General features: G+C 31.9%; 4 protein-coding genes across 4 annotated transcripts; 1 reads left to right on the forward strand and 3 right to left on the reverse strand.

Moving 5' to 3' along the window:
• Window positions 1-2,969: 2,969 nt before the first annotated feature.
• On the reverse strand, window positions 2,970-4,379 carry LOC123904974 (probable serine/threonine-protein kinase DDB_G0267514). Its single transcript, XM_045954577.1, has one exon. The coding sequence runs from the start codon at window positions 4,377-4,379 to the stop codon at window positions 2,970-2,972; it is 1,410 nt and encodes a 469-aa protein (XP_045810533.1).
• Window positions 4,380-19,619: 15,240 nt separating this feature from the next.
• On the forward strand, window positions 19,620-22,539 carry LOC123904975. The gene is made up of 4 exons (XM_045954578.1): window positions 19,620-20,257; window positions 20,397-20,881; window positions 20,983-21,358; window positions 22,164-22,539. The coding sequence occupies exons 1-4, from the start codon at window positions 19,620-19,622 to the stop codon at window positions 22,537-22,539; spliced, it is 1,875 nt and encodes a 624-aa protein (XP_045810534.1).
• A 335-nt stretch (window positions 22,540-22,874) lies between these two features.
• Window positions 22,875-23,968, reverse strand: LOC123904977 (protein MAIN-LIKE 1-like). Its single transcript, XM_045954579.1, has 2 exons — window positions 23,765-23,968; window positions 22,875-23,591 (listed from the first exon to the last, which is right to left on the reverse strand). The coding sequence occupies exons 1-2, from the start codon at window positions 23,966-23,968 to the stop codon at window positions 22,875-22,877; spliced, it is 921 nt and encodes a 306-aa protein (XP_045810535.1).
• Window positions 23,969-26,270, reverse strand: LOC123904978 (serine/threonine-protein phosphatase 7 long form homolog). The gene is made up of 3 exons (XM_045954580.1): window positions 26,264-26,270; window positions 24,675-24,883; window positions 23,969-24,448 (listed from the first exon to the last, which is right to left on the reverse strand). The coding sequence occupies exons 1-3, from the start codon at window positions 26,268-26,270 to the stop codon at window positions 23,969-23,971; spliced, it is 696 nt and encodes a 231-aa protein (XP_045810536.1).
• Window positions 26,271-26,335: the final 65 nt, after the last annotated feature.

Below are 26,335 nucleotides of genomic sequence, written 5' to 3' on the forward strand. Positions count from 1 at the left end.
AAAATGTAACGTTTCTATTAACTGAATTAGACACGCGAAATCATTCCTTCTTATTCTAGTTAAAGAGTGATTAAGGTCGTATTCAAATTTAAAAAAGGAATATGAAACTCTAACTAATTAAATCTTACACATGAACAAACAACCATCAAAGTCTCATTCCTTTGAGAGATTTCGATCTACATATATAATTAGTATTTTAAATTGAAAAACCATATTATAGACATTTCATTCCCCACAAACAAAGTTTTGTAAAAGAGCTGATTAAAGAAAAAAATTGCCGGAACAATTCACGAATACGATTTTCATTTTCCCTTTCCTTCATGCTAAAGTGTGTGAAATGCGAGTTCACAAGTCATAACTCAATTGTTAAAAATATCAAAATTATTAGATCAAACATTATTATCAGGATTCGAACCTTGACTCTCTCACTTATCCCAACTTTTTCACTTATATGTGTGAGTTTATAATGATGTTGCTTCCATTTTATTTATCTACTAAAAAAATGTGATGCGAAATTAAATAAAACAAACAAATATGGTGGAGAACAATATCCTTTGAAAATAATAATATATCAATGGGTGCTTCTATATGCATCCTCCTTTTTTCCGTCTTTTCTACAAAATGTATTTTAATTGAAATGCATTGTACATAATTGACATTCTATTTTGGTACATCATGGTTACATATTCTTCTAGCAAAAAGTAAGTAAGATGAATACTTCAAAATTAAGAAGTTTCGGTCGCCGTGAGCTTAGTTTAATTAGTAGGGACATTACTCTATAGTTAGTAGGGACATTTCTAGCCACTAGACTACTTGATAAAAAAATAAAATTAAGGAGTTTTGTTGGATATCTATCTATCATTTAATTATTTAATCACTTCAAAATTATGTGACTTATATTTTGAATTTTTTTATAGCCTTATTTTAAAATGGTTATTACACATGCATTATATTTGCATGCACATGCATCATGCATGCATGTTATAATATTACTAATATCTTCATCGATTTTTTTGTTTTGTTTACAATGAGCTGGGGATCGAACCCAGGACATATAACATACTACCTCAATCCCTCACCACTAAACCAAATCCAGTGGTGTTTTTAAAAATAAAACCGTACCAAATTAACTGTTTTGGTTGATCATCTTAAAATGTTTCATTTTTCAAACAATACATTCATTTTGTGTATTTCTTGCCATCATTTTTTTTTATGTGTTATCTGCTATCAATTTTTTAAACTATTAAATTTTCATACAAACTATTTCATGCTCTCTATTTTTCAAACAACCTCAAATTAAATAAATTGATACATCATACTTAAAATAAAATAAAACTAATCAAAGACTGTCAATAAAAGTGTAATCAAAGATTGTCAACGAAATTTGTTCATAAAAGATTGTCAACAAAATAAAAGTGTGTCAACGTTATAAATCAAATATTTAAACCAAACACATAAAAGTGTGTCAACTTTATTTAATCAGAAATTCATGTAAAATTTATGCAATGAAATAACATTATAAAAAGTGTATACCAAACATAATTCATTATTAAAATTATTTTGTGGGATTTTTATTTTATTAAAATTCAATATTTTTTATGAAATTATGCTCCACAATTGTAAGATTTTAAATGTGTTCCTAGAGTAATTTTATTTATGTACCAAAAAAAAGAGTAATTTTATTTATTATTTTATTAAAATTCAATATGTTTTATGAAATTATGCTCCACACTTGTAAGATTTTAAAAGCATTCCTAGAGTAATTAATTTTATTTATATAAGAAAGTTCATATGAATTGGATCTTGCAGAACAGAAGGTGGCAGCTAGTGGAAGTTGAACATACATACTAACAAAGTATAATTCAATTTCTTACCAAATAAATCAAACTTTTATTGCCTCCTAAAAGTAAATTCCTACTTTGTCAAAAAAAAAAAAACAAAAAGTAAATTACTACTATTTGTGTGTTAGATAGCGCACACATGAAAACAAATTTGTAATTATTATATTTTGTTGGTAATATAAAATTTATAATAATTCCCCTGTGTTTTATTCACGGGCATAATTATTTTTTTTTTGCAAAGACTCACGAGCATAATAATGAAATGAAATATTGAAATATAAAAAAACACATCTTGTCAACCGAAAAATAAAAAAGGAATAAAAGAAATGCCTAGCTATAATAAAAAACATATCTTTGAATTTGAAAAAGTAGATTACGGCGGCTAAAAATCCCCCCAATCTTGCCACCAATTACTCCTAGAATCTACAACAATTTTATATATAATTGTCCTTAAATTAATAATTGAAATAAAAAATGTAGAATATTAATAAATAATATATACACTTAAATATATAAATAAACTATAAAGGCTATAGAGGCTGCAAGACAATAGATACAGCCAACATGTATGTAACTTGTCAATATTGTTCAATTAATTAGATGAATGAACATTGCAATGATCTGAATAATAATAATCTCACACTTGTCAAAAAACCAAAGTTTAATTATATAATTATCTGATAAAAACATGATTAAGCTATAGTGTATTATCAAAGACACAAATGAAGTAATAAACATTGAAACCTACTCAAGGTTTCTCTTGTATATTGCTATATATATATATATCATCATTAAAAAAAGCATAAATGAGATTAAAAAAAATGAAGAGTAGAAAGAGAAATACAAGCTACTCCATAGCCTAGTTGTTATAATTCTAAAAGGACTTAATGAAAAAGCAAATAAAAAACATTGTTGAATTAATTTGATTTGATGGTCGTGGTTTATGATGAAGATACCAAGATTCTTCTTTTCTTTCATTTCATGCATTAGCGTTGTACTACTACTCTGCCAGCATAATTTAGTTTAAATAAATTATAAAAGTATAGAAAATAATAATTATATATATGTACGAACCTACCTTCTTAATTTACTTCTCTTTTCTTCATTAATTAATTTTGATTAATTATGTTAATCAGAAGAAGAACAATTAATCCATGATTCCACCGTACCTTCACCTCTTGTTGTAGCCACAGCACATTCTTGTCCTTTCTCTATACCAAAATCTGATGTACAATTCCTTTCTTCAATGCAACTCAAAGACCCAAGATTTCCTCCATTATTCGTTCTCCTACTCGTACCCCACTGATTCCCCGACGAAGAACTACCCATATTATTGTTGACCACCGCGTCCGACGACGACGATGTGGGAACCATGTTCTGACGATGAAGAACATTACCAATGTTGTTGGTGTTGTTAACATTAACATGATGAGATAATTCTTCAAAAAGAGAACCCCTTTTGATATGAGAATCAACATTGGGCGAGATTTCCAAGGAGGTTTGTTGTTGGTGGGACCCAATTGGATATTTTGTTGTTGCTGTTTCAGAAATTGATTGAAAACCGAGAATTTGGTTGTGTTGCATTACAGGATGATGACTCTGCTGATTCTGATGCTGCTGAGATAAATGGTAGTTAATGGTAGTTGAATTATTATTAGACACTAGCAAATTTTCCACCATGGATGAAGAAGGTGGAAAAGAGTGAATTTTCTGAGCAAAAGGCCGAAGAAGATAAGGTGGTTGGAGTGGCGGCGGTGGCGGTAGAGAATCCATATGAGATGATGAAAAAGATGATCTTGAAGAACCAAAAAGATCCAATCTTGTTCTTGGAAAAGGTGAAGAAAATGGTTGTGCTGGTATACCAGTAAATTCTTGAACCATAGCTCTGAAATTCGTTGTATCTGTTGTTAAAACTGTTGTTGGTGCACGTCTTGAAGCTCTTGATCTTTTCTTAGGATTATTATTTCTACCCATATTGCTATTGTTGATGTTTTGAAGATTTTGTTGATCATTGGTAAGGGATGTTCCACGTTGTTGACGATGATGATGATGATCTAATGGCTGAGAATGGTGTGTGGTAGGAACAGAACCACCAACAACGTTAATGTTTTCTCTTGTTTCACCAACCACTTGACTCAACAAAAAAGCTTGTTGATTTTGATGAGAAGATGATGATGGTATCATTAAGTTGCTAAGATCATTGTTGTTTTGTTCAGATCTACCTGTAGCACCTTTAGACCACATCATATCAAGATTTAGAAATGAGTTTTGGTTTGATGGTGTTGATTTTTGTAATGAATCCATGTAATAATTTGCTAATGGATCAAACATTTGTTGTTGTAAAGATGAAGATTGTGGTGGTGGGTTTAGAAAATGACTTATTGATCTTGTTGTTGTTGTTGTTGTTGTTGTTGAAGGTAATAATTGATTGTTCAGAAACATCGACAACTGATCCGATTCAGGTCTTGATGAATCATACTCTTCAATTTCATCACCACAGCTTGAAGATTGCATACTACCACTATTTCCTGAATCCATGATGAGAGAGAGAGAGAGAGAGAGAGAGAGAGAGAGAGATTTGGTTTTTCTTTCTTTTGGTTTAGTGTAGGTGGTTACTAATACTACTACTACATGCTATAATAGTACTATTTACACCTCCACACACTCTCCATATTTAAGTGGTGTGATCGTACAAGGACAGAGAATGAGGTATGGGACAAAAGAAAAAAACATGAGAAAGGGGTGTTTATGGACTAAGGTAATTATTAACAAAGAAAAAGATTGTATTCTTTCTTTCTTTCTTGAGAATATATTGTACTAGCTATACTCATCACACATAATATGACACACCCACGTTTTTTCATTCAAACCTTATGGATCTGAAACAAAAACAAAAACCGTACACTGTTCTTACTTCTTTGCCTCACTTTTTATTACTTAATATGTCTTTGTGACAAACAAAAGGAAATATATGTGTATAATACATAAGAGGGAAGATGTGTAAACACAAACTTACTCTGTTTGGATTCAAGAGAAGAGAGTGATTCTTTGTAGTATTATTAGGGTTTCATGACAAACATATGAGTATGAGGGGGGTGTATAAGAAGAAAAGGATAGTTTTTTTTTAGCTTTTTTGTTGTTTTGAAAGTGAGATTGTTTTTATGTTTGGGTTTGGGGTTTGATTCATCTGGAAAATATCAGAGTGGTGGTGAAGGGTGATGATAGGCTTATGTATGTATGGTCAAAGTATGTGAGAGTTGTGCTTTTTATTTGCAGTGTGAAATGGAGAAAAAATTAAGATTAAGATATACTACTAGTAGTAGTATGATAGGGGTTAAGGTTAATTGGAAGTTGTTAATAATTTAATGAATCATTAAATTAATAAAATATTAATATATTTTTTGTTTTTATTATAGATTTTTTTTTTTTTACTAGGAATAATGAGGTGGGCATGCAGTCAGATTGGAGTGATGGTTGTTGAGTTGCGTAAAGAGAACCACCATATGATATCTACCTTTTCTATACGCTTCAATAATTAAACCAATACAAAAATACTTGCATAAATATATGATTTATTACACATAATTAAAAGGATTAAACCAATAAAAAAATACTATATTAAAGAATAGTTTTGACGGTAAACTGGTCAAACCTTATATACCAACCCGTCAATCATGCATAAGCCAAAACCAAATAATAAAAAAAAAAATTGTATATTGATTTCATTTTTGAATAGATTTGACTAAGTCAGAAGCAGTACTACACTAGAAAAATTGTCAAATAATTATAAGTAAAAATCTGAGGGAAAATCGTGATACTACTTAATTCTCACGTAAAACCTAATATGTTCCACTTTTAGATGGTCTTCCGCTGATACTATTATTTATTATTTATTCATCTATGCTAAATTGCTGAATCAGTTGAACAACATCATAAGTTCGCTCCAACAGTCGAATCTAAACACTAAAATAGGAAGAAAACATTACTATCATCGATTATTTATTAATTAGTTATAATTAAGGGCTCTTTAATTTCTACATTAATATATAGATTTAATATTTTAGGTAAGAATATATAGATCAAATTTAATAATCCTTTTTTATACCACAAATTTAATATATTATCCTCATAATAATCTACTTGATTTTTTTGTATTTCATTGATATTAAATTTTAGAAATAATATATAAAAAAATGTAAAATCTATTGTTAATCAATAATAACTGTTAGATCATTATTGAAGTCATTTACGGCGGAAAAATCCACCCGAAAAGCATCCAAGAATTTTTAAAAAATAATAATAATTTGTGGTGGTTTCTTTGAAATTAGTAGCGGTACTTAAATCCGCCGGAAAAAAAAGCCAGGAATTAAAAATTGAAGAGAGGGATTTGCGACCGGAAAAGCAATGTAGATTAGCAGTGGTTTAGAAACAGCCGAAAAACTTTAGACGGGACGTTAAACTTCGAGAAACCGCCGCAAAGGAGGTCCAATGGCTATGAACTGTTTGTGGGCGGCTGCAAACTAGTGGAGACACACACATAATTATTTCCCAGTTATTTGCGGCGGTTTAAACTGCCGGTAACGGCAACAACCATTTTGTTGCGACGGTCTGATTCCGCCGGTAATTGCGATGCTTTTTTTTTTTTACCTATATATTCAACTCCACTTCTTTTTTTTTTTCATACTCATTTCTTCAAAATTTATTCTCTTTATACACATTATCTCTCCCTTCTCTCTAAATTTTTAGGTACTACTCTTGCATTTAGCCGGTGTTCTATATATGTTATTTCTTTAATATTAATTTTAAATTGTTTTTAATATTAATTCTAACTATTTATTTATTCGTTGATAGTTTTAATATACCATAAGTCTAAGAGAAAAAAGAATATGCACTAACAGTGTAAAATAATTTTACACTGTCAATCAATACAAACCATGTTTTCCGCCATATCACTCCACTAAACTTCACTTTCTTAATATGATGTGAAAGAATGCTTCATTCTTATTAGTTGTCAGTGTAAAATTAATTTATATACTGAAAGTGTGTTGGGCATAAATTTGTGTGCATAGTCTTTAAACTCTAAGTTTAATTTGGTAACCGAGATGGATTAAACGTTAAGTAGTGGAGTCATAAGAAGTCCAACATTTAATTTTCAAGAAAAAATAATTAATTGGCAATTTTATCATTAAAAAAGTATATCTTCTTTTTATACTTGAAATAAAAGTTATATGCATATATACTCTGGTTTAAAAAGATTATATTGTATATACAATTTTGTCAAAAGAGAAAGATCATATACATAAAATCAACTTGGTTTACACTTTACAGAATATATATAGCGGTCCTTGTCATTTATACGTGTAATATCTTTATTCTTTTTCCTTTTTTAATTTATACACCTATGGTCTGTATTTACCCCCTATATATAATAATTATAATATAACCAATCTATACTCCAAATATATAATGTACTCGATTCTCACGTCTTCAAGGTCTACACGTAATGTATAATATGGATATAATTCACTTCATCATAACATTATTTTAACCCCCCTTTTCGCGTTAGATGGGTCGTTTACTTACCTCATTCAAAATTTAAATGGAGCCTAGAATCTCTTTTTTGCTTTTCACCAAAAAAAAATCTCAATTTTGCTTTATGGTATAAATAGTGTGTCAATTAATTCATTAGGAAGGCAAATTTGTCAACAATTCTAAGTGTGTGTAGTTCAATGGAGGTGCAATTTTAAAAAGTTGTGCATGGTTAGAGGAGAAAAGAGGGGAAATAATGAGAGACAATTGTTTTGTTACAATAATTTACATACAACATTATTCACCAAAGTGAAAAAAAGTCGTAAGAGAAAATATATATTATATGTATTTTGTCTCTATAAGTATAGTTAAATTAGTAGATGTATTGCATGAAATATATATATCCGCTTATAACAAACATAAATACAAAAACGCATTAAAAAACACAATTTTATTGTTCATAAGCATTACACTAATTTTTTTACATTTCTTAGTAGAAGGTAAATGTAATTATCTTTGCAAATTCTCTAAAAGCTCGAAGATTTTCTGTCTTAAACTGAAACACTATCCCTTTCTCCTAAAGTTTTTCTTATAAAGAGAAATAATTAAAAAAAAAACTGCGCATAAAGGTCAGACCTATTTATACCTAGTTAGTTTTGTTTATGTACCAGTATAATTTAGGTCATTTATTCTCTATTTAATATTGTAGACGTAAAACTCCGCATAGCCTTCGGAGAGATTCTTAGTTTGAGCCCTATTAATATTTTTAGAGGGAAATAAATGTAATTATCTTTACAAATGTTATAAAAGCTCAAAGATTTTCTATGTATTGGACTGAAGCACTATCCATTCCTCCTAAATTTTTTTCTTATAAAAGGAAATTAAAAAAAAAAACAACTGTTCCAACCTTTTGTACTACTCCTGAGTCCCTGCATACCAAAACTGCTGAGCTACATTTGGTACGACCAAGAATATTCTGAAAGGGTCATCAATTTATTTTATTTTGGGTGAAGTGGGTCATCAACAAATTATAGTACATTCCTTTAAAAAAAAAAACAAATTATAGTACATAATTAAAATTATATTATTAAACAAAGTTAAATATTTTGAATATAGAATTGTGTCGTTGGTTGCTTGTGTGTAGAGACTGGAGAGATATTAGAGATTCAGAGCCACTCAATTGATGTCCTTCAATCCTTCGTTGCATATAATTATGTATTAATTAAGTTACTTAAACATATAAAATTACTTTAATTTGGATTAACGGATGAATGTGGTCACCGTCCCTCCACCTACAAAAAAATTGTGGCAAATCTATGAAAGATTGGGAAATGATGATGGGACCTCTAATCTAATGCCCATTATTGTCATCATATGGATGGTACATTGGTATGGTTAGATTACTGTTCAACATACACATTTCCATGGTTAGAGTACTGCTCAACATACACATTTCCACGTTGGATATCTTAATTAGGACGGTTCAAGTGTAATCATATTTCTTGCCATATTAAATAAGAGTTTTTTTTTATGTTCAGGTTCCGTGAGCTTAATTCATGACAGCGACATTGCATTATATATAGAGGTAGATTGATTATAAGTGAAAATTGATTCTGAGTGAGAAACTGATTATAAGTGAAAATTGATTCTTATTGAGAAGCTGATTGAGTCGCGATTCTGAGTGAGAAGATCGATTCTGTGTGAGAAGTGATTATATGATTGAAGGATCCATTTTCATCGTGATTATGAGTGAACTGAACGAAAAAAAAGCAAATAAGTAACTGAGTGAATTGAACGGGAAAAATAAGTAAATAAGTAATTGAAAAAGAATTTGGTAAAAAAATAAATAAATAAAGATTGACGGTTAAATGGAGTGCTTTTTGATTGGGATTAACCACCAACACAGTTCGTAGCAAATGTTTTGTAGCAAATCTTATATTTTCTTGCAATGAGAGTTCGAAACATGATATTCGACTCATTCATTTTAAGAGTGAAATTTCTTACCACTATACTATTTGACCAAAAAACAAATAAGGTTTTCTTTATGAGGCGGTTAAATATGTTTTGAACCTTTGTAAATCCGCCAGAAGTTAGAATTTGTTGGTGGTCAGTGATGGCCAAAATCTGCCAACAAATAGCTCGTCGGCGTCGCTATATTTCTTGGCAGCTAAAGTTGCACCAACACGTGAAAAAGAGAAATGTCGACAATTTCCTGGAGGTAAAAGCAGCCAACAAGTTGCTGACAAACTTTTAACTTCATGGCGGCCAAAGCCGACAACAAATATATATATATATATATATATATATATATATATATATATATATATATATATATATATATATATATATATATATATATATATATAAAATAAAATTATACCGTGAAAAAAAAAACTCTATCAATTAACGTGCATCCGCAAAATAATCCCCAAACTCAAAACAATTGACTTTTTTTCTTTTTTTCAAATCTCAGAACAATCTCGATACAAAAACTCAAAACAATCGAAAATACTGCCAATCTACAATAATGAACAATTTTTCAAATCTGAAAGCAAAATAATGAAAACAAAATCAATGAATTAAAATAACAATTTTTATGTTTTTCAAATCTGAATCCAAAATAATGAAAACAAATTTATATTTTTTTAACGTGAGATGAATTTTTTATGTGTAAAAAACTAAAAAAAATATATATTTTATTCATCTCTTTTTTTTAAAAAAAAAAATTAACTTTTGCAAGAGAGATTCTTATAATGTATTACACATGAGCTTTTTCTAACATGAACAAGTGGTTCATGTGGTATACCATACACAAGTCTCGAATAACATTACAACGAATACGAATTTTACAAAATCGACCGTTGGATTGAAATATTATATCATATAGATCATCTATGAAAATTTTTAGAAAAATTGAAAATCATTTGATATGTTATTGAGATCCATCAAAATGAACGGTTTATGTTTTATTGAGATCCATCAAAACAAACCTAGAAGAAAAAAAATAGCTTACCCAGTAAAACAAAACAAATAAATGAAACCCGGAAAGAAGAGAAAGAATAAAGTAAGAAGAGAAAACTGGTGATATTCCAGGTGAGAAAGAAGATAAATTTTCTGTGAGTTTCAACTTTTTTGGGTTGCTGATGAGAAGAGAAATAGAGAGAAAATTGTTTTGAGTTGAGACACAAAGAAGAAGGCTTAATTAGTCTTTTGATCCCTTAAAGATATTTTAGGTTTCACAATGGTCCCTTAAAGAAAAAAATGTCAGGATTGGTCCCTTAAAGACACATTCGTTTCTCAATTGGTCTTTTCCGTCAAATTTTTACAAAAAACGTTAGTTTTAGTAGACTGGATTGTGGATGTCATTAAGTGTAAGTGGTCCATCAAAAATCTTATTAATTTTTAAAATTTTAACCATTGGAATTTTTTGTTATATTTGGAGTTAAAATTTAACGGAAAGGACCAATATGGCAAAAATATATGTCTTTAAGGGACCAATCCGGACCTTTTTTTCTTTAAGGGACCAATCCGGACTTTTTTTTTCTTTAAGGGGCCATTGTAAAACCTAAAATGTCTTTAAGGGACCAATACACTAATTAAGCCCAAAGAAGAAATATGATTGATTGTTTTGAGTTCACGTTTCCAATATTTTTTAACTTGTTGGCGGCCTAAACCGCTATAAATTTTAGATTTTTTTTTTAAAAAAAGGTCAACATTTGTTGGTAGTCCAAACAGGCAATAATTGTTTTTTCATATATTTGTTAATTAAGAAATATTTGTTGAGGGCTTAAGCCTTCAATAAGTTGTTTAGGGTTTTTGGCCCTCAACCAATTTTGTTAACAAATTCATTTTTTCTTGTAGTGGATATTCACCCTCTCAGTTTCTCTACCTTGCCATATCTCCCATACCAAAAAACCCTAAGCTAGCCTTATCTGACTAGAATTGGAAATCTGCAATGCAATCTAAATTTTATGTTGTTATTAGAAGTAAGACGTGAGATTTAGTTCCCGACCTTGTATTGTAATCTTATTCGATGTTTGTGAATTTTTAGGCATAAGAAATATTTTGATGCCTCCTTTGAGCGTTATAAGGCTCGTCTTGTAGGTGATGATGGAAGGTCACTGTTTCGCTTTTTTAAAGACTTGGGCAAGTATACACAGTCAATTGCAATAAAGTATCGCACCCACAGGGATTGCGAGTGGAACTTAATTTCAACTCGTATTCAGTCAATTCTTAACTTATGAGCATAAAGGTAACAAAATATCATTTTGGGGTTTTTATAACAAAGAAATATAAATGACAATAATGAAAATAGGTTTTGATGACAAGAGTTGGAAAGTGTTGAAATCAATGATCAGTTCAACTACAGTTCAATGCATGTGTGTGATAAGTGATGTCATGGCTACTATGAACAAGCTTCCTTGTGGTGTATGTCTACAACGTTAGGTAATAAAATGAGGGATAAGGTGGGTCCTATGTCTAGGTCACACTTAATTCATTTTAGTTCAGAAAAGATCTTGCTTGTTTTAAATCACTATGGTCTCAAGGCTTATGTCTAAGTCCTAGAGTAAGAAGTATGTGTCCATCCTCTATTTAACCATATTAGTTCATTAATTCCATTTACTATTAGATGTCTCATAATAATAATAAACTAGTATTTAATCCTAAGTTGATCAAGCTGAGAATCAAATATATAACAAAATAGCAAATGAACCAAAATAGCATAACAACACACAACACATCACATAAATGACATTAAACTTTCATCGAACTTCACATAATTCCAACATCAAGAGGTTTAGCTCATGGTGAGCGTTACAACACAAATAATAAGAGGAATAGATCTACACATCATAAGAGATAAGAAATGTAAACCTACAAACACCTGGAGATGATGTCTCGACCTCTAAGTCAGCAGCGTCGCGCCTCCAGTCATCGGAACTGCATCAGAGTTATGGCGGCGGCTCAACTAGCTCTCCATGAAACTTAGGTATTCTGCCTCCAAACTAGAACTTCCTTCTCATGCATACAAATTTAGGTTTATTGGCTCCTTTATATAGAGATCAATCTTGGATCATGGGCCATAACCACTTAGAATAAGACAACCCAAAAGAATAAGGCATATTCCCTTAAGATAACAACAGACAATACAATCTGCACATGGGAAATCTGCCAGCTGTCTTATCTTTCGTCCGATAGTGTTTTTGTCTTCTTTCACAGCATACGTGGAGTTTTGACTACACATGCGACTCCATGCAATCTTAGTTGTATAGAACTCAAGTATTGACTCTAATTATCAATGCATTATCTTTGAACCCTTTTTGTCTTGCTTTAGGTCCAGTGGTCTGTCTTGACTCAAGTTATCACCAGAACTCCTCTTTTTGGACGAAGGATTACAATTATGTCCTATTTACATACTAGACTCAAAATACATAAAAATGACTCAAAACATTGAATGATCACCTTATGGTTAGGCAATACCTAAATTAAATAGGGATAACAAACATCACATAAAGTGAGTTATCAGTCACAGGTTGCATGTGTGGATTGTGATGTGACTTTTAGCCCTGTGGTAAAACCCGCTACCATTAGAATAACACTCACCATTTGCTCTATCTAAATCTTGGCTCATTCATCATCTAGATGTCTATAATGCCTTTTTTACAGGGTGATCTTCATGAAACTGTCTACATGCATCAACCATTAGGTTTCCGCGACCCCCATCATTTAGATTATGCATACCGTTTGAAGAAGTCACTTTATGGTCTCAAGCAATCTCGTACCAATGCTTTGTTGACTTCGTCACTACTATTGGTTTCCACCATAGCACATTAGACCACTACATCTTCATATATCGACAGGGTTTTGACATGGCCTACATTCTTCTATATGTAGACGACATCATCTTCAAACCACCAGTCACTCCTGTTGACACCAAGCAGAAACTCGGCACTTTATTTGAGACTCCTTATAAGGATCACGTTCACTCAACCTGACATATCATATGTCGTCCTGCAAGTTTGTCTTCATATGCATGCACCTCGCACGAAACACATACTTGCTCTCGAGTGCATTTTGCGCTATGTTCAGGGCACCATACATTATGGATTACAATTGTCACCATCACCATTAAAAAGTTTATATCCTACACTGACGTTGATTGCACTGAATGTCCTGAACTAGATCTTCTACATCTAGTTACTGTGTTTTTCTTGGTAACAATCTTAGTCTTCCTAATGGCAACCTACTATCTCTCATTCTAATCTTAAGGTCAAATATAAGGGTATTGCCAATGTTGTCTCCGAATCATGTTCGATTCATAATCTTCTCCCATAGCTTCATTTTCCTATTTCTCTGACCAATTTTGTGTATTGTGCTTGTGCCAATATTAATGCCTTATATATCTCTTATAAAAAGATGACGAACCTAGCTATCAAGGAACACTTACATGGGCAAAACCCGAATAATATTTTATTTGGACACACACTAATCCAAAAATTTAAAGCAAAAATAATATAATGACATCAGTCAATATCATTTTATTTCTTTTCTCTGCAATTTTTATTTGGGTCCCGTTTGAATTAGCTTACTTTTGAGCTTATGCAATTCTTATGTATTATTATAAGTTGGTCAAGGTAGTTTATGATAAAAATATAATTTTCACTAGTGTGAACTTATAAAATAACATAAAACCTAATTTATATTGAATAAGCTATTTGCATAAACTCAAAAATAAACTAATCAAAACTGGGTCTTGTTATGTAATTGTGCCTAACAACTCATATTTATATTTGTGCTTATCAAAAAAAATTTCCCCTAGTTATCTCGCTTCTGCCGTGTAGAATGGAAATTAAAAATTTAATGGTGATACACTAGAGAGACAACAATTGGTTTCGTGATGTGTTGATCTATATAGATTTGATATGGAGAAAGTGATGTGAATAGACACACATTATTTTCAAGTCTGTATCTAATAATGTGACTCAAAATTGAAGGATTTCAATTTCAATAACAGTAATAAGATAAGATACATTCTAATATTGGCGCCTATTTTTCTTTTGATTCGATTCCAACGTGGATTGTATTATGTTTATAAAGTAATCTGAATTTGATATGGTTCTATCCAAATTCAGAAAAGAAATTCAATAAAAAACTCAAATTAAGTTTATTATGAAAGTTTGTTAAGTTGATATATTATTATTTATGAAAGATGAAGATTGCCTTTATATTATAAGAGAAATATTAATGGAACACATTTTTAGAGAAAAAATGGGACACAATTAACCATATTTTCATTCATGAGAAATATTCTCGTTAAGAAGTCTCCCGTCGGTTGCGAGATGGTTTGAATATGTTTTTAAGTGATCGGGCAATCCTCACATTACAAGTCGATTTTGCAGAATTGAGTTAGACCCAACACACAATTCTAAGATGGTATCAGAGTCTCCTCTACGATCCGTTGGACTTCTTTTTTCGATAGGTCCATCCACCATTTATATTCGCGCTCCAAGTCCAATAGCGCGAGGGGTGAGGGCATTTCTCACCTTACAAGCGATCTCCCAATTCTTATAATTCTTGAAACACATTTTCATGGAAATGACAATATTGTCCCAAAATATATTTTCCAATAAAATTTCTCATATTATAAATTCATATTTAGGTTATCTCACATCCGATGTGGTAATTGTTAACACACCCCCCTCACGCTCAGCATAATTGAGTTTTATGCATGGATATAAATGGCGGTAGCTCCATAGCAAAAACCTAATAGCAAGTGGATCAAGAGATCACAGAGAGACTCTGATATCATATTAGAATTGAGAATTTGATTTAACTCAACTCTATATTACTGAATTGAGAATTTGACTTAACTTAACTTTACAATACTGACTTGTAAGGTAAGAATTACTTCTACTTTATAAATTCATTCGGCTTATCTCGCGATGTGAGATTTCTAACAATTATCATAAATTTACCGTGTGTTAAAAAGAAAAAAAAAATTGAACCAGTAGTAATATGTTTGGGGAAAATGAAGTGGTGGAGATTGATAAGGAAATAAGTGGTGCAGAAATAAGGGCATAGTCAAATACTAGAAGAGTGTGGTCCAATCCAACGGTTTGGGTATGGTGGCGTTGGTCCTTTTGGGGACATGGTTGGTTGTTACCCACTGCCTACAAAAGTTGAGATGAGATAGCTAAGTGAATTTGACGATTGACTTGTCTTTGATATGGCAAGCATTCTGAACCTCATCCACGCCTCTTACCAACTCTTTTGTGGCAATGGTTTCAAGATTAGTGAATTCTTAAGATAACAATAGTCCAAATTCTCCATTAATATTGCTAAATTCATTGACTTCTTTGGTAAAGTAATTTGGAAAGTTTTAGTAAGTGTTAAAATCTAAGTCCGTGTCCTAATTTGTTTGTTGCTCTTCTGGCATCACTATCTGGGTCCCTGAATAAAAAAATGTTATACTAATTAAATATGATTATTAAGAAAATTGTTATATTATTGAATTTGTTAACTAATTTACATTAGGAAAATGCTAACTAGTGTATCCAAACACTAGTTAAGAAAATCAAAAATAGTATATTAATATTTGTATATTCAATATATTTAAAATATACAAAATATTATTTTCAATGTAAAAATTTCTTTTTTAATTTCTTAACTAATATTTTGGGACACTAAATAGCATAATCTTTTCTCCAATATTTATAGTGCTTATACTTTATTAAAAGAATGTTTACGAGATAGAATGAATAACTCAACTTATTTGAGTTAAATACTCCCTCCGGTCCTGTTTATAAGGAACACTTTGGAAAAAAAAAATTGGTCCTTTTTATAAGAAACTTTGACCAATTTTCAAATGTTTTAAATGTTCAATTTCACTTAAATGAAAATAACTATGTTAAATGTGTTTCCTTGATCTGTGTGATTTTTTCAAAGTGTTCCTTATAAAAAGGACCGGAGGGAGTATTAAATTAAAACATTCACCAAAGAGAATTCATTGTAGTCAAAAGGCTTTAAAATTTGTGGTGACTTTTGCAAAATTACTACTCCCTCCAAATATAAATATAAGCAAAAAAAAAAAACTTTAAATTTTGGTTATTATTATAAGCAAAAGTTTTACTTTTAACTATTGAGGAGTGCTAGCAACACACTCTTTAACAAACATACTTTAACACACTCTCTTCTATTGGTTAAAATTTATATGGATCCCATAAAAGTTATATGGGTCCACATTTTTTTATGGGACCTATGTGAATTTCAACTAATAAAAGAGAGTATGTTGGAGTGTGCTTGTTAAAGAGTGCGTTGCTAACATTATTCTTTAACTATTATACCAAACATACAAAAATAGTATTTTTGAAAAGAAAAAAAACATGTTTTGATCATGTTGGCCATCAAAACACTTCAAACATGGAATAACATACAAAACATGTTGGCCATCAAAAATTACATATTTTTGAAATTGTGGATAGAATGCGAAGAAAAGTGGTATTGGTATATGGAAATGGAATAACATACAGAACATTAAGGTGGTTGAAGTGAAGGAGTTAGGGAATGAAGTGATAAGTGTTGTAGTTATTTTAGATTTAGCGTTAACAGTTGTATTAACACAAGTTATTAGGATTAGGGATGTCAGTTGAATTTGTAAGTGGGGATCTACGTGTGAATTGTTACGGTTGACCGTCTGAAGGTGGAGAATTTTTTGCTGTGAAGATGAGGATGGTGGAGAAAGTCCCCCTAAGGGAGGTTTGAAGATAGAAAAGATATTTTATTTCCTATATCAGAGAGACTTCATTCCCGAATATTTTATTAAAATAATTAGTTTAAAAACCCGTGCACTCGCACGAGTCCTTGACTTTTATTCTATATTTAAACTTGTCATTATATTATGGTATAAAATTTATTTATAATAAAATATTTAAAAATTTGTTATATAATATTGTTAAAATATAAGTGAAACTATTGTGCTATTTTTTTGTAAAACTTATTAAATAAATAAATTTTATTATAATTATCAATGATAAATTATCCAATTTTTTATGTATCTGTCACAAATAATAGTTCAGTGTATATTTTTAATAAAAAATTAGAAATTTGATTAGGAATATTTAGGATAATTGATAAGTTTGTTAGTAATTAACTTTATATTATTGTTTATACCTATATATAAAGAGGATACAAAAAAATTTGGTGTGGACTTTTCATAATACCACCAATACCCTTGAATTTTTTTTAACAGCAAAAATCTTTTATTAACAAACCCACCAAAATATAAGCATGTCTTTTTTTAGCGGCAAATTTTTTTTTATTAACAAACTCACCATAACATAAAACATGCATTTTTTTTAACATAAATTTACATAATAGACATAGACAGGTGCGAACGCGCCTTGTGTGGCCGCTAGTTATTAATAGTTAATAGTGTTTTTTTTATGAAAAATATTGTTTATGTTTCCATTTATATATTCCTAATTTTATGCATATTCATCTTATTGTTTCTATAATTTTTTTACCGACTATTTTATTCTTTTAATAGATTATTGGGTTTATCGTATTAGTATGTTTTGTTGTTATTTTTATGAGTATAAGTTGTTCTATTTTGTTCCAATCTATAGTCTCTTTTGTTTCTATTTTTAAGCATATCATTTTTTTTTTGTATTTATCTTATAAAACTTGCAACGTGGTTAAAAGTAATAAGGATAAATTAGTAACTTTGGTGGTAATCAATTTTAATATATTAGTAATAGATATTTATATGTATATATTCAAGTTTTATATATATTATATTTATTTATATTTTGACACAATAATATGTGTATACATTTTATTTATATGTCATGTTTATTATTATCACATGACTCACAATAATGTCTTAATCTTTTTTTTTTTTTTTGGTTACATGTCTTAATCTTTTTTAAACTAGTTTGATTAAAAATTTGATATATTTTTTAACGTTAATGGATCCACGCGGTAATTGGGGATCTACAAAAATAGAAATGAAAAAGAATATTCTCTGAAGCAAAAATTAAAATAGAAATGAGGACTATTTTCAATAGTCGAAAAGAGAATGAAAAGTATTCAATTCCTGCCCTGGTGTTAGGATAGTAACTAATTATTGGGATTTTTTTGGGGTCAACTAAATAATACGTAGTAACTAAAAATTGTTTGTTGTGGATTGTGTGATGTGTATTGGGCCTAGTTAGTACTCCATCCGACCTTATTTAGAAATTTTTTTTTCTACCCCAATAATCTTCACTTTACCCCAACATTTTTCTAAAAATACCCAATATACCCTTATTAAAAATTAATATATTTTAAAAAAATAATTTTTGTCGTATTATACTGTTCCGGTAGAATTTTCATCCTCACGAAAAACTGTTCCGGTAAGTATTTATCCTTACCGGTAAGTTAACTTTACCGGTGCACTTTTTAAAAAGTGTTCCGGTATGTTAATATTACCGGTACACTTTTTATAACATTTCCGGTATGTTTATTTTACCGGTACACTTTTTAAAAAGTGTTCCAGTATGTTAATGTTACCGGTACACTTTTTAAAAAGTGTACCGGTATGTTAATTATATTTCGTTTATCATTATACATACCGGTACACTTTTTTAAAGTGTTCCGGTAGTAAAAGTGTTCCGGTATGTAATAAGTGTACCGGTATGTTATTCTTAATTTTTTTAATTTTAATTTGTTTTTTTATTTTTAAACAAATATGGCTTATCTCGGCGATACAAGTCAAATGTTGGTAGATACTACGGATGTTTTTTCAACTCATCAAAAATTTGCTACCCCAGATGATGTTGTCAAATGGGCTCGAGATGTTGGAGATGCCAATAAAGTCGGTATTATCATTACTCGGTCGGATAAAAAGAACGGAATAAGATGAAGAAATGACAAGTTGATTTTGGGTTGTGACAAAGGTGGAAAGTATGACTCTTCAGAAAGTTCCACGACAACTGCATCGAAAAAGTGTAACTGTCCATTTAAAATTAGACTACACCTTCAATAGATGGTTCAGGATGGAAAGTTCAGGTTATTCATGGAGTTCACAACCACGGGCTACCTGACCAATATCATGGTCATCCTCGCAAGGCACGTTTAACCGCTGATGAAAATAAACGTGTTCAAGATTTGATAAAGCGTAAAGTAGCACAAAGACACATTGTTTTAGATTTGAAAGATTAAAATCCAGAGTCTGTTGTTGATGCCACACTTGTATATAGGAAAAGACACATGATGCAAATACAGGAAAGAGGCTCCAGAACAGAGCTGCAACACTTGCTGCAGTTGTTAGATGATGCAAAATATGTCAGCCAGAATAGAAGAAAAGATGATGGCTCCGATGTTTTGAGTGATATTTTTTGGGCGCATCCAGATTCAATCAAGTTGTTGAACTTGTTTCCCATTGTTTTGGTTATGGACTGCACATACAAAACTAATAAATATAGACAGCCACTGCTTGAAATTACTGGCATAACTTCAACTAACATGACATTTGTTGTTGGATTTGCTTACATGGAATCTGAGAAGACGGACAATTATCATTGGGCGTTAGGTAAGTTGAAGCAATTGATTACTAAGCAAGATATATTTCCTAGAGTAATTTTGACTGATAGGGAGTTTGCTTTGATGAATGCAATTAAAGATATATTTCCACATACTACTAATATGCTTTGTACGTGGCACATAATCAAAAATGTGAATGCGAGATGCACCGTGCAAATACCTAAGGATATGCAACAGAAGGTGAAAAATTTGTGGAGAGATGTTGTTGAAAGTCCGGATGAGGTGGAGTATCAGCAGCGGTTGAATGCGTTTCAGCAAGCATGTGTTAATTCAAGCAATTTGGTCGAATATGTCAATAACACCTGGTTGGCCCCTCACAAAGAACAATGCCAACATAAGACTAGAAGTTGACAAAATTAAGAAGTCTTTTCAAAAGAGTTTTTACTATGCAGAAAAGACACATAGCAGTCCATTTTTTCAATATTTGAGAAACTTTGTCTCCAGGGCCGCTATGACACTAATTTCTGATGAGATGAAGAGAATTGACATTGTTGGAACAAATAAAAACTTGTGTGGTTGCAAACTTAGGTCAACATGTGCGTTGCCCTGTGCTTGTGAATTGAGTGGATATACAACCAGCGGTGTACCAATACCGTTAGATTCAGTTCACAGTCACTGGAAGAAATTAACTATGGAAGAACCATTGGAGGATGACACAAATGATGGATATGAGTTGGACATGAGTAATGCAATGGAGGCAATATGGACTCAATTTCGGTCACTTGATATTGTTGGTAAAAGAGCGTTGAAGAGTAAAGTGTTTGAACTTGCTTATCCAGCCTCAAGTTCATTGTGTCCACCACCTGAAAAAATAAAAACCAGAGGAGGAGTGAAGAACAAATATAAAGGCAAAGCACCAAAAGGTTATGATGTGTATCGTGATCCATCATACTTTGAACACGTTGAAAGAGAATATGGTGATTCACAAGGTGACTAATTTATTTTTTTGATAATATAGTTATTGCTTATATTTTTATGTCTATATTCTATTATTATATATTTAACTTTTTTTGTTTTTACATAAATCTAGGTACATCGAAGAGGTTGTGTACACAACAATCACAGTCATCTCAGAAGGAACTATCTCAACCCTCTCAGAAGCAACAATCTCAACCATCTCAGAAACAACTATCTCAGATGTCTAAAAAACTGACATCTCAGAAATATTTGGGGCAATTTCCTGATCATATGCATCCACATATTGTTGACATTGCTGATGTGCTTGAAGATGGAAATTGTGGTTTTAGAGCTGTTGCATCTTTACTTGGTTACACAGAGGAAGGTTGGTCCATCGTCCGCCGGGAGTTAGATGAAGAGCTTAGAAATTGTTGGCGTTGTATGATTGGCCTCATTTTGCTAAAACATGTGATCCTTCTTGATGTGCAACTACATGCTTCCACCATCCAGTATAAGCAAGATGTTGGGTACAATGCTTCAACATTGGATACCACATCCAGTGGGCCGGGCCTGTGTAAGTTGTGATCTCGCGCCTAAATTCTAAATATGGAATCCATGCTAAATCTTCGAATGAGACAAGGAGCGCCGTCACGTATGATTAAGAGGCTGACACCATTGTTCAAGTTACTGAAACCAGATTTGAGTCTTACAAAGCGTGAGTTTAGGTTTTAGTATTGTGTCTATTGTGTTCTGAGTCTTGTGTTGATTTACCACTAGACTAGGAACTGTGTGTCTGTGTGTTGTAATATCTCTGGAGCTTCTAAGCAAGGAGATAGTGTGTGTATACCATTCCAAAGCTTTTAAGCACGGAAGTGGTGTGTGTGTTTTATGAAGTGTGTCTTCACCTATTGAATCTAGAAGTGTACGATCACAGTGGCTGTGGTCAAGAGGAGGTGAGCGGAGGTTCTCATACCTAGGTGTATCTTAGGTAGAATATAGCACGGGTGGTGATTAGGTGAGAAGTCTTAAACGGGAAGTTTATTGAGGGCTTCAAACTAATACTATCATAGTGGATTCACTCCTGGATTGGTATCCCCCAGAGTAGGCTTATGCTGAACTGGGTTAACAAATTACTGTGTTAATTTATTTTCAGTCTGTTAAGTTTATTGTTCATTTCGTATGCGCTGTTGGATGCTGTATCATTGATTCACGCATTAAAAGTGTATTACAATGGTGAAGCGTTGAGTACAACATCTTAACACTAGTGTGCCAGAATTTCAGAAATAATAACAGTTTGTATGAGAAATTATTCAGACAAGAATTGCAGGTTGTAAGAGATTCGTTGGTAGCAAATAGATGGTTCACCATACCTGCTATGGGTTACTTGGTAGCAAATAAGTATAATGTCGTTCTCGTCACGTTGGGTAAACCTAGTAAGACTTTCTTTCCTATGATGACTTTATATTCCTCTTCAGCAAGGTTTTTTTGTATTGGTTTTGTCAATGGAAATCATTGGGTTCCGGTAAACATGTCAAAGGGGTTTCCGTTGCCCGAAGTTACAACTGATTGGAAGAAATTTTGTTCACATGAAGCAAGGTCTTGGATGTCAAACTTAAACGGACGCCTACAATATTGGAACCTTCTAAATCCTCCGGTGAAACCTCTTAGTGGTGTTATGTCTGTTGAATAATTTTTAATTGTATGTCAATTAATTAAATATTACCTATTTTTAATTGATTATTTTATGTCGAATATTTATATTACTTATGTTTTATCAAATATCTAAATTCGTTACTAACGTTTATTGTGTTAAAAAATATTTTATGTCAATAAAATGCAATGCCTACTTTAGTAACGTTCATTGTGTCAAAAAATAATGTATTGAAGTACAAAAAACATTTGATCGATAAAGTTCATAATCTAAATAAAGTACACGATATAGTAAAAATAGTTCAACAAAATACACAATCCAAAAATAAAAGTACATAAACCAGTGTTCAAAAAAACATAACAATAAAAAACTAGTCATGGGTATGCACCACGACATACATCTAGTGCAAAAAAAAGCTCCTCAAATCCCTCATCATCCCTATCAGCGTCTATCCTCGTCAGAAATGTCTCAAGCATGCCTCGAGCCATACCTCTCCATCTCCGCTCACGCTGTAGTGCAGTTTCTTGTGGTGCATCATCTGCTGGTGCATCGTCTACTGGTGCAGGTGCATAGTGCGGAACTGGTGGTGCTCCATGTGGTCCATCAACAGGGCGACACAGTCTAGGATGTGATACCCGATAGTACCAGGACATGTAATCAGGTACAGTCTCAAAAACATATGTCACTGGACGTGTCGGCTGAAGTATCCGATCAACGGACGCGTGATAACCAATCCAGTCGCTATCAATATCAGAATAGGCAGGAGCTAGAGGTGGTGGTGGTGGTATATACTGTACAAATCCAAACTGCCTAATACACCTCTCGGGCAAGTAAGGAACTACCGTGGATCCACGCAGATGACCACTATACAGAGTAATCAGATCAAAAGGAATGCTACCTCTGTGAGTCTCAAACGGACGCCATATCACGTCATCAGGGGTCAGTGCATCCAATATAGGCTGATACTCGGGGAGCTTGGTCTTCCCTTGCTTATACATCCACCGCATAGCTCGAGGAAAGCCAGGATCATCACAATTAAGTCCCGACGCAGCCCTTCTACCAAGGGTAGGAAAATACTCGTGAATCCAACACTGTTACAAAAAAGAGAAAAAAAGAAAAAAGAAAATTGTTAACAACGCAACAAAGAGAAAAGAAAATTAAATTACGCAACAAAGATAAAAACAAAATTTAATTACACAGCAAAGAGAAAAAAAATTTAATTACGCAATATTTCAATTATGTCTTTGTAGTGAGTGTCACATACCTGAAGAAGTGTCGCATACCCTGCAAGGGCCCTCGTAGAAAACATGGATGCATCGTTCAAGTTATCGTATAAACAAACCAATGCAATACTGGCCCACGAAAATGTATGGACTGCAGACAAATCACTAAACAGAAGTAGCCATTTGGCATCCACACGTGTATAACTCTTATCGGCCAGAATGGTACATCCCACCAACATCAACATCTATGCCCTAGCTGCGCAGTCATATTTCCAGTAGAAATTGACATTCCTCATATAACTCTCATATAGCCACTGCTGTGAAAAATAACCACCCCTCTGCGCTACAGTCTCTCGCAATGCAAATTCATACTCCTCTCCTAACAACTCAGCTGCAAGTTTCGCAGCTTGTTCCTGAGAAACTGATACAGGAGTATAAAACTGACCCCTAACAGGTAGATGCAGAAGACATGCCACATCGTCCAAAGTAATAGTCATCTCGCCGAACGACATGTGAAATGACGACGTCTCAGGGTGCCACCTCTCAACAAATGCAGATATAAGCTGCGGATCGGTAAGTTTCAAGCTAGTCCGCTCAAGCCAGCACAACCCCGAAATATTCAACCACCCTTGAATAACTTCAGGATGGTGATCAGGAATCCTGTCAGCTAACTTTTTTCCTAAAGATGCTATTCGTAGCTCAATTTTGTCACCTTCGGCACGTTTCTACATATATTTAAAAAAATACATTGTGAATAATAAATTAGACCGAATAATTGGATGCATACCATAAGACATTGAAAATGAACTATAATAATATTTTAACACTAAATTTGTATGCAAAATAAGGATTTAACAGTTGTAACGAGAGTATAAACAATACAAATTAAAAAAAAAAAAGGATCAATATAACTTAACAAATAATAACAAAAAAAACAAAGTATTACCTGACCAAACCATGCTCGTATCGAGTCAAAAGACTCGTATCGATCGGCCCTCCAGGCCAACCCTCCTGCACAGCCTGCTGCTCAACCTGCTCCTCAACCTGCTCCTCATGCACTGGCGGCAGCTCATCGTGTTCCGGCTCCTCCTGATGTCGCCGAGACTCTCCACGTCCTCTGTTATGCTTAATTCTACCGTCTGATCCTCTTGTACGCACCACTGAAAAAAAAACAAAAAAAAATAAAAAAAATCACTGTGAACCGATACACTTTTTTAAAAGTGTACCGGTATGTAATATGAAACTCAGACGTCGAATGCATACCGGTATACTTGAAAAAAAGTGTACCGGTATGAATATTCATACCGGTACACTTTTTTTCAAGTGTACCGGTGAAGAAATCAAACCGGCACACTTCGAAAAAGTGTACCGGTATGTAAAATTACACTTACTCTCTCAATTTCGGCAAACTCACACCGGAACACTTTTTTTGACTAGGGTAAATAATATTTTTTTTTTTCAGTTTTACATTATATATGAGGGTATATTTGTCATTTCAAATAGGATTGTTGGGGTAAAGTGAAGATTGTTGGGGTAGGAAATTTTTTTTTCCCTTATTTATAAACAAAAGTTATTTTTTAGATTTATTGAAAAATCAATATATCTAACCTATATTTAAGCTAAATACATCAATTGTTCAATGAATCTAAAAAGTAACTTTTGCTAATAAATTAGGTCGGAGGGAATATATGCTAGCCCAAGTCCATAATGTTTGTACAAGTATATAAATAAGTGAATTTTTCTCTTCTTCCCTTATATTTCTTCCACATCGAAATTTCAATTTTGTCCTCATAAATAGTTTTTGGAAAACGTTTTTCAAAAGTCATATTTATTTATTTTTGAAACAAAAAAGTCATATTTATTTTTCGAAATAGACTTAATTGTTTTCAGATTTATTTTTTTCATTCACATTCCAATTTCGGATTCTATTTTTCAAAAAGTTAACTCTTTCGAAAAATATTTTTCGAAAATTCAAATATTTTGAAATACAAAATCCGAAATTGTTTTGGAAAATATTTTCCAAAGTGATTTTGGAAACTGTTTTCGAGATCATATTATATGTAATCAGAACCGCAAATCTATTATTCTAACATAATTTTTCATCAGTCTCAATCATTTTTTTACCCCTGTTATTAACACTAATTAATATCCAAACATAATCCAAAATATAAACATCTCACAACGACCCCTTTTTTCCTATTTTTAAATTTTATTTATTTTACATAATATCAAATAAAAAAAATTACAAATAAGTTATAGTGTTTGGCATGTTACAGCTGGATACATATGAAGCTCAAGTGCCTTCTTTTTCCGTGTCTTCTTTGTTGTTTTTCTAAATGAAATGTCATTCTAAAATTGTTGAGATCCTTATTAAGCCAACCACCGATTTTGTTGGTTTTCCTGTCACTATCAAACCAAAAGCAACAAGATTAAAAAAAAAATTAAGAAAATTAAAACAGATTTTTTTTCTTACAGATTTCAGAAAAGAAGAAAATAAAAACAGACTATTGCAACATTTGATTATTAACATTACAGCTAACTTGCCATCCCAACATTCTATTTTTCTTTTCTTTTTTGCTTAATTTTAATAAATTCATCTCATGATCACTCCT

Source organism: Trifolium pratense, linkage group LG2, assembly GCF_020283565.1.
Source record: "Trifolium pratense cultivar HEN17-A07 linkage group LG2, ARS_RC_1.1, whole genome shotgun sequence".
NCBI classification, from domain to species: domain Eukaryota; kingdom Viridiplantae; phylum Streptophyta; class Magnoliopsida; order Fabales; family Fabaceae; genus Trifolium; species Trifolium pratense.

What these genes read in the sequence shown, in the direction of transcription:
- LOC123904974 (XM_045954577.1), bottom strand. Translation starts at nt 4,379, where the DNA reads ATGGATTCAGGAAATAGTGGTAGTATGCAATCTTCAAGCTGTGGTGAT.
- LOC123904978 (XM_045954580.1), bottom strand. An exon ending in CTCGATACGAGCATGGTTTG is followed by an intron (nt 24,449 to 24,674) that starts GTCAGGTAATAC and finishes AAATATATGTAG; the next exon opens with AAACGTGCCGAAGGTGACAA.
- LOC123904975 (XM_045954578.1), top strand. Translation starts at nt 19,620, where the DNA reads ATGATGCAAATACAGGAAAGAGGCTCCAGAACAGAGCTGCAACACTTG. An exon ending in GAATATGTCAATAACACCTG is followed by an intron (nt 20,258 to 20,396) that starts GTTGGCCCCTCA and finishes CTTTGTCTCCAG; the next exon opens with GGCCGCTATGACACTAATTT. An exon ending in CTACATGCTTCCACCATCCA is followed by an intron (nt 21,359 to 22,163) that starts GTATAAGCAAGA and finishes GAAATTATTCAG; the next exon opens with ACAAGAATTGCAGGTTGTAA.
- LOC123904977 (XM_045954579.1), bottom strand. Translation starts at nt 23,968, where the DNA reads ATGTTGATGTTGGTGGGATGTACCATTCTGGCCGATAAGAGTTATACA. An exon ending in GGTATGCGACACTTCTTCAG is followed by an intron (nt 23,592 to 23,764) that starts GTATGTGACACT and finishes TTTTTGTAACAG; the next exon opens with TGTTGGATTCACGAGTATTT.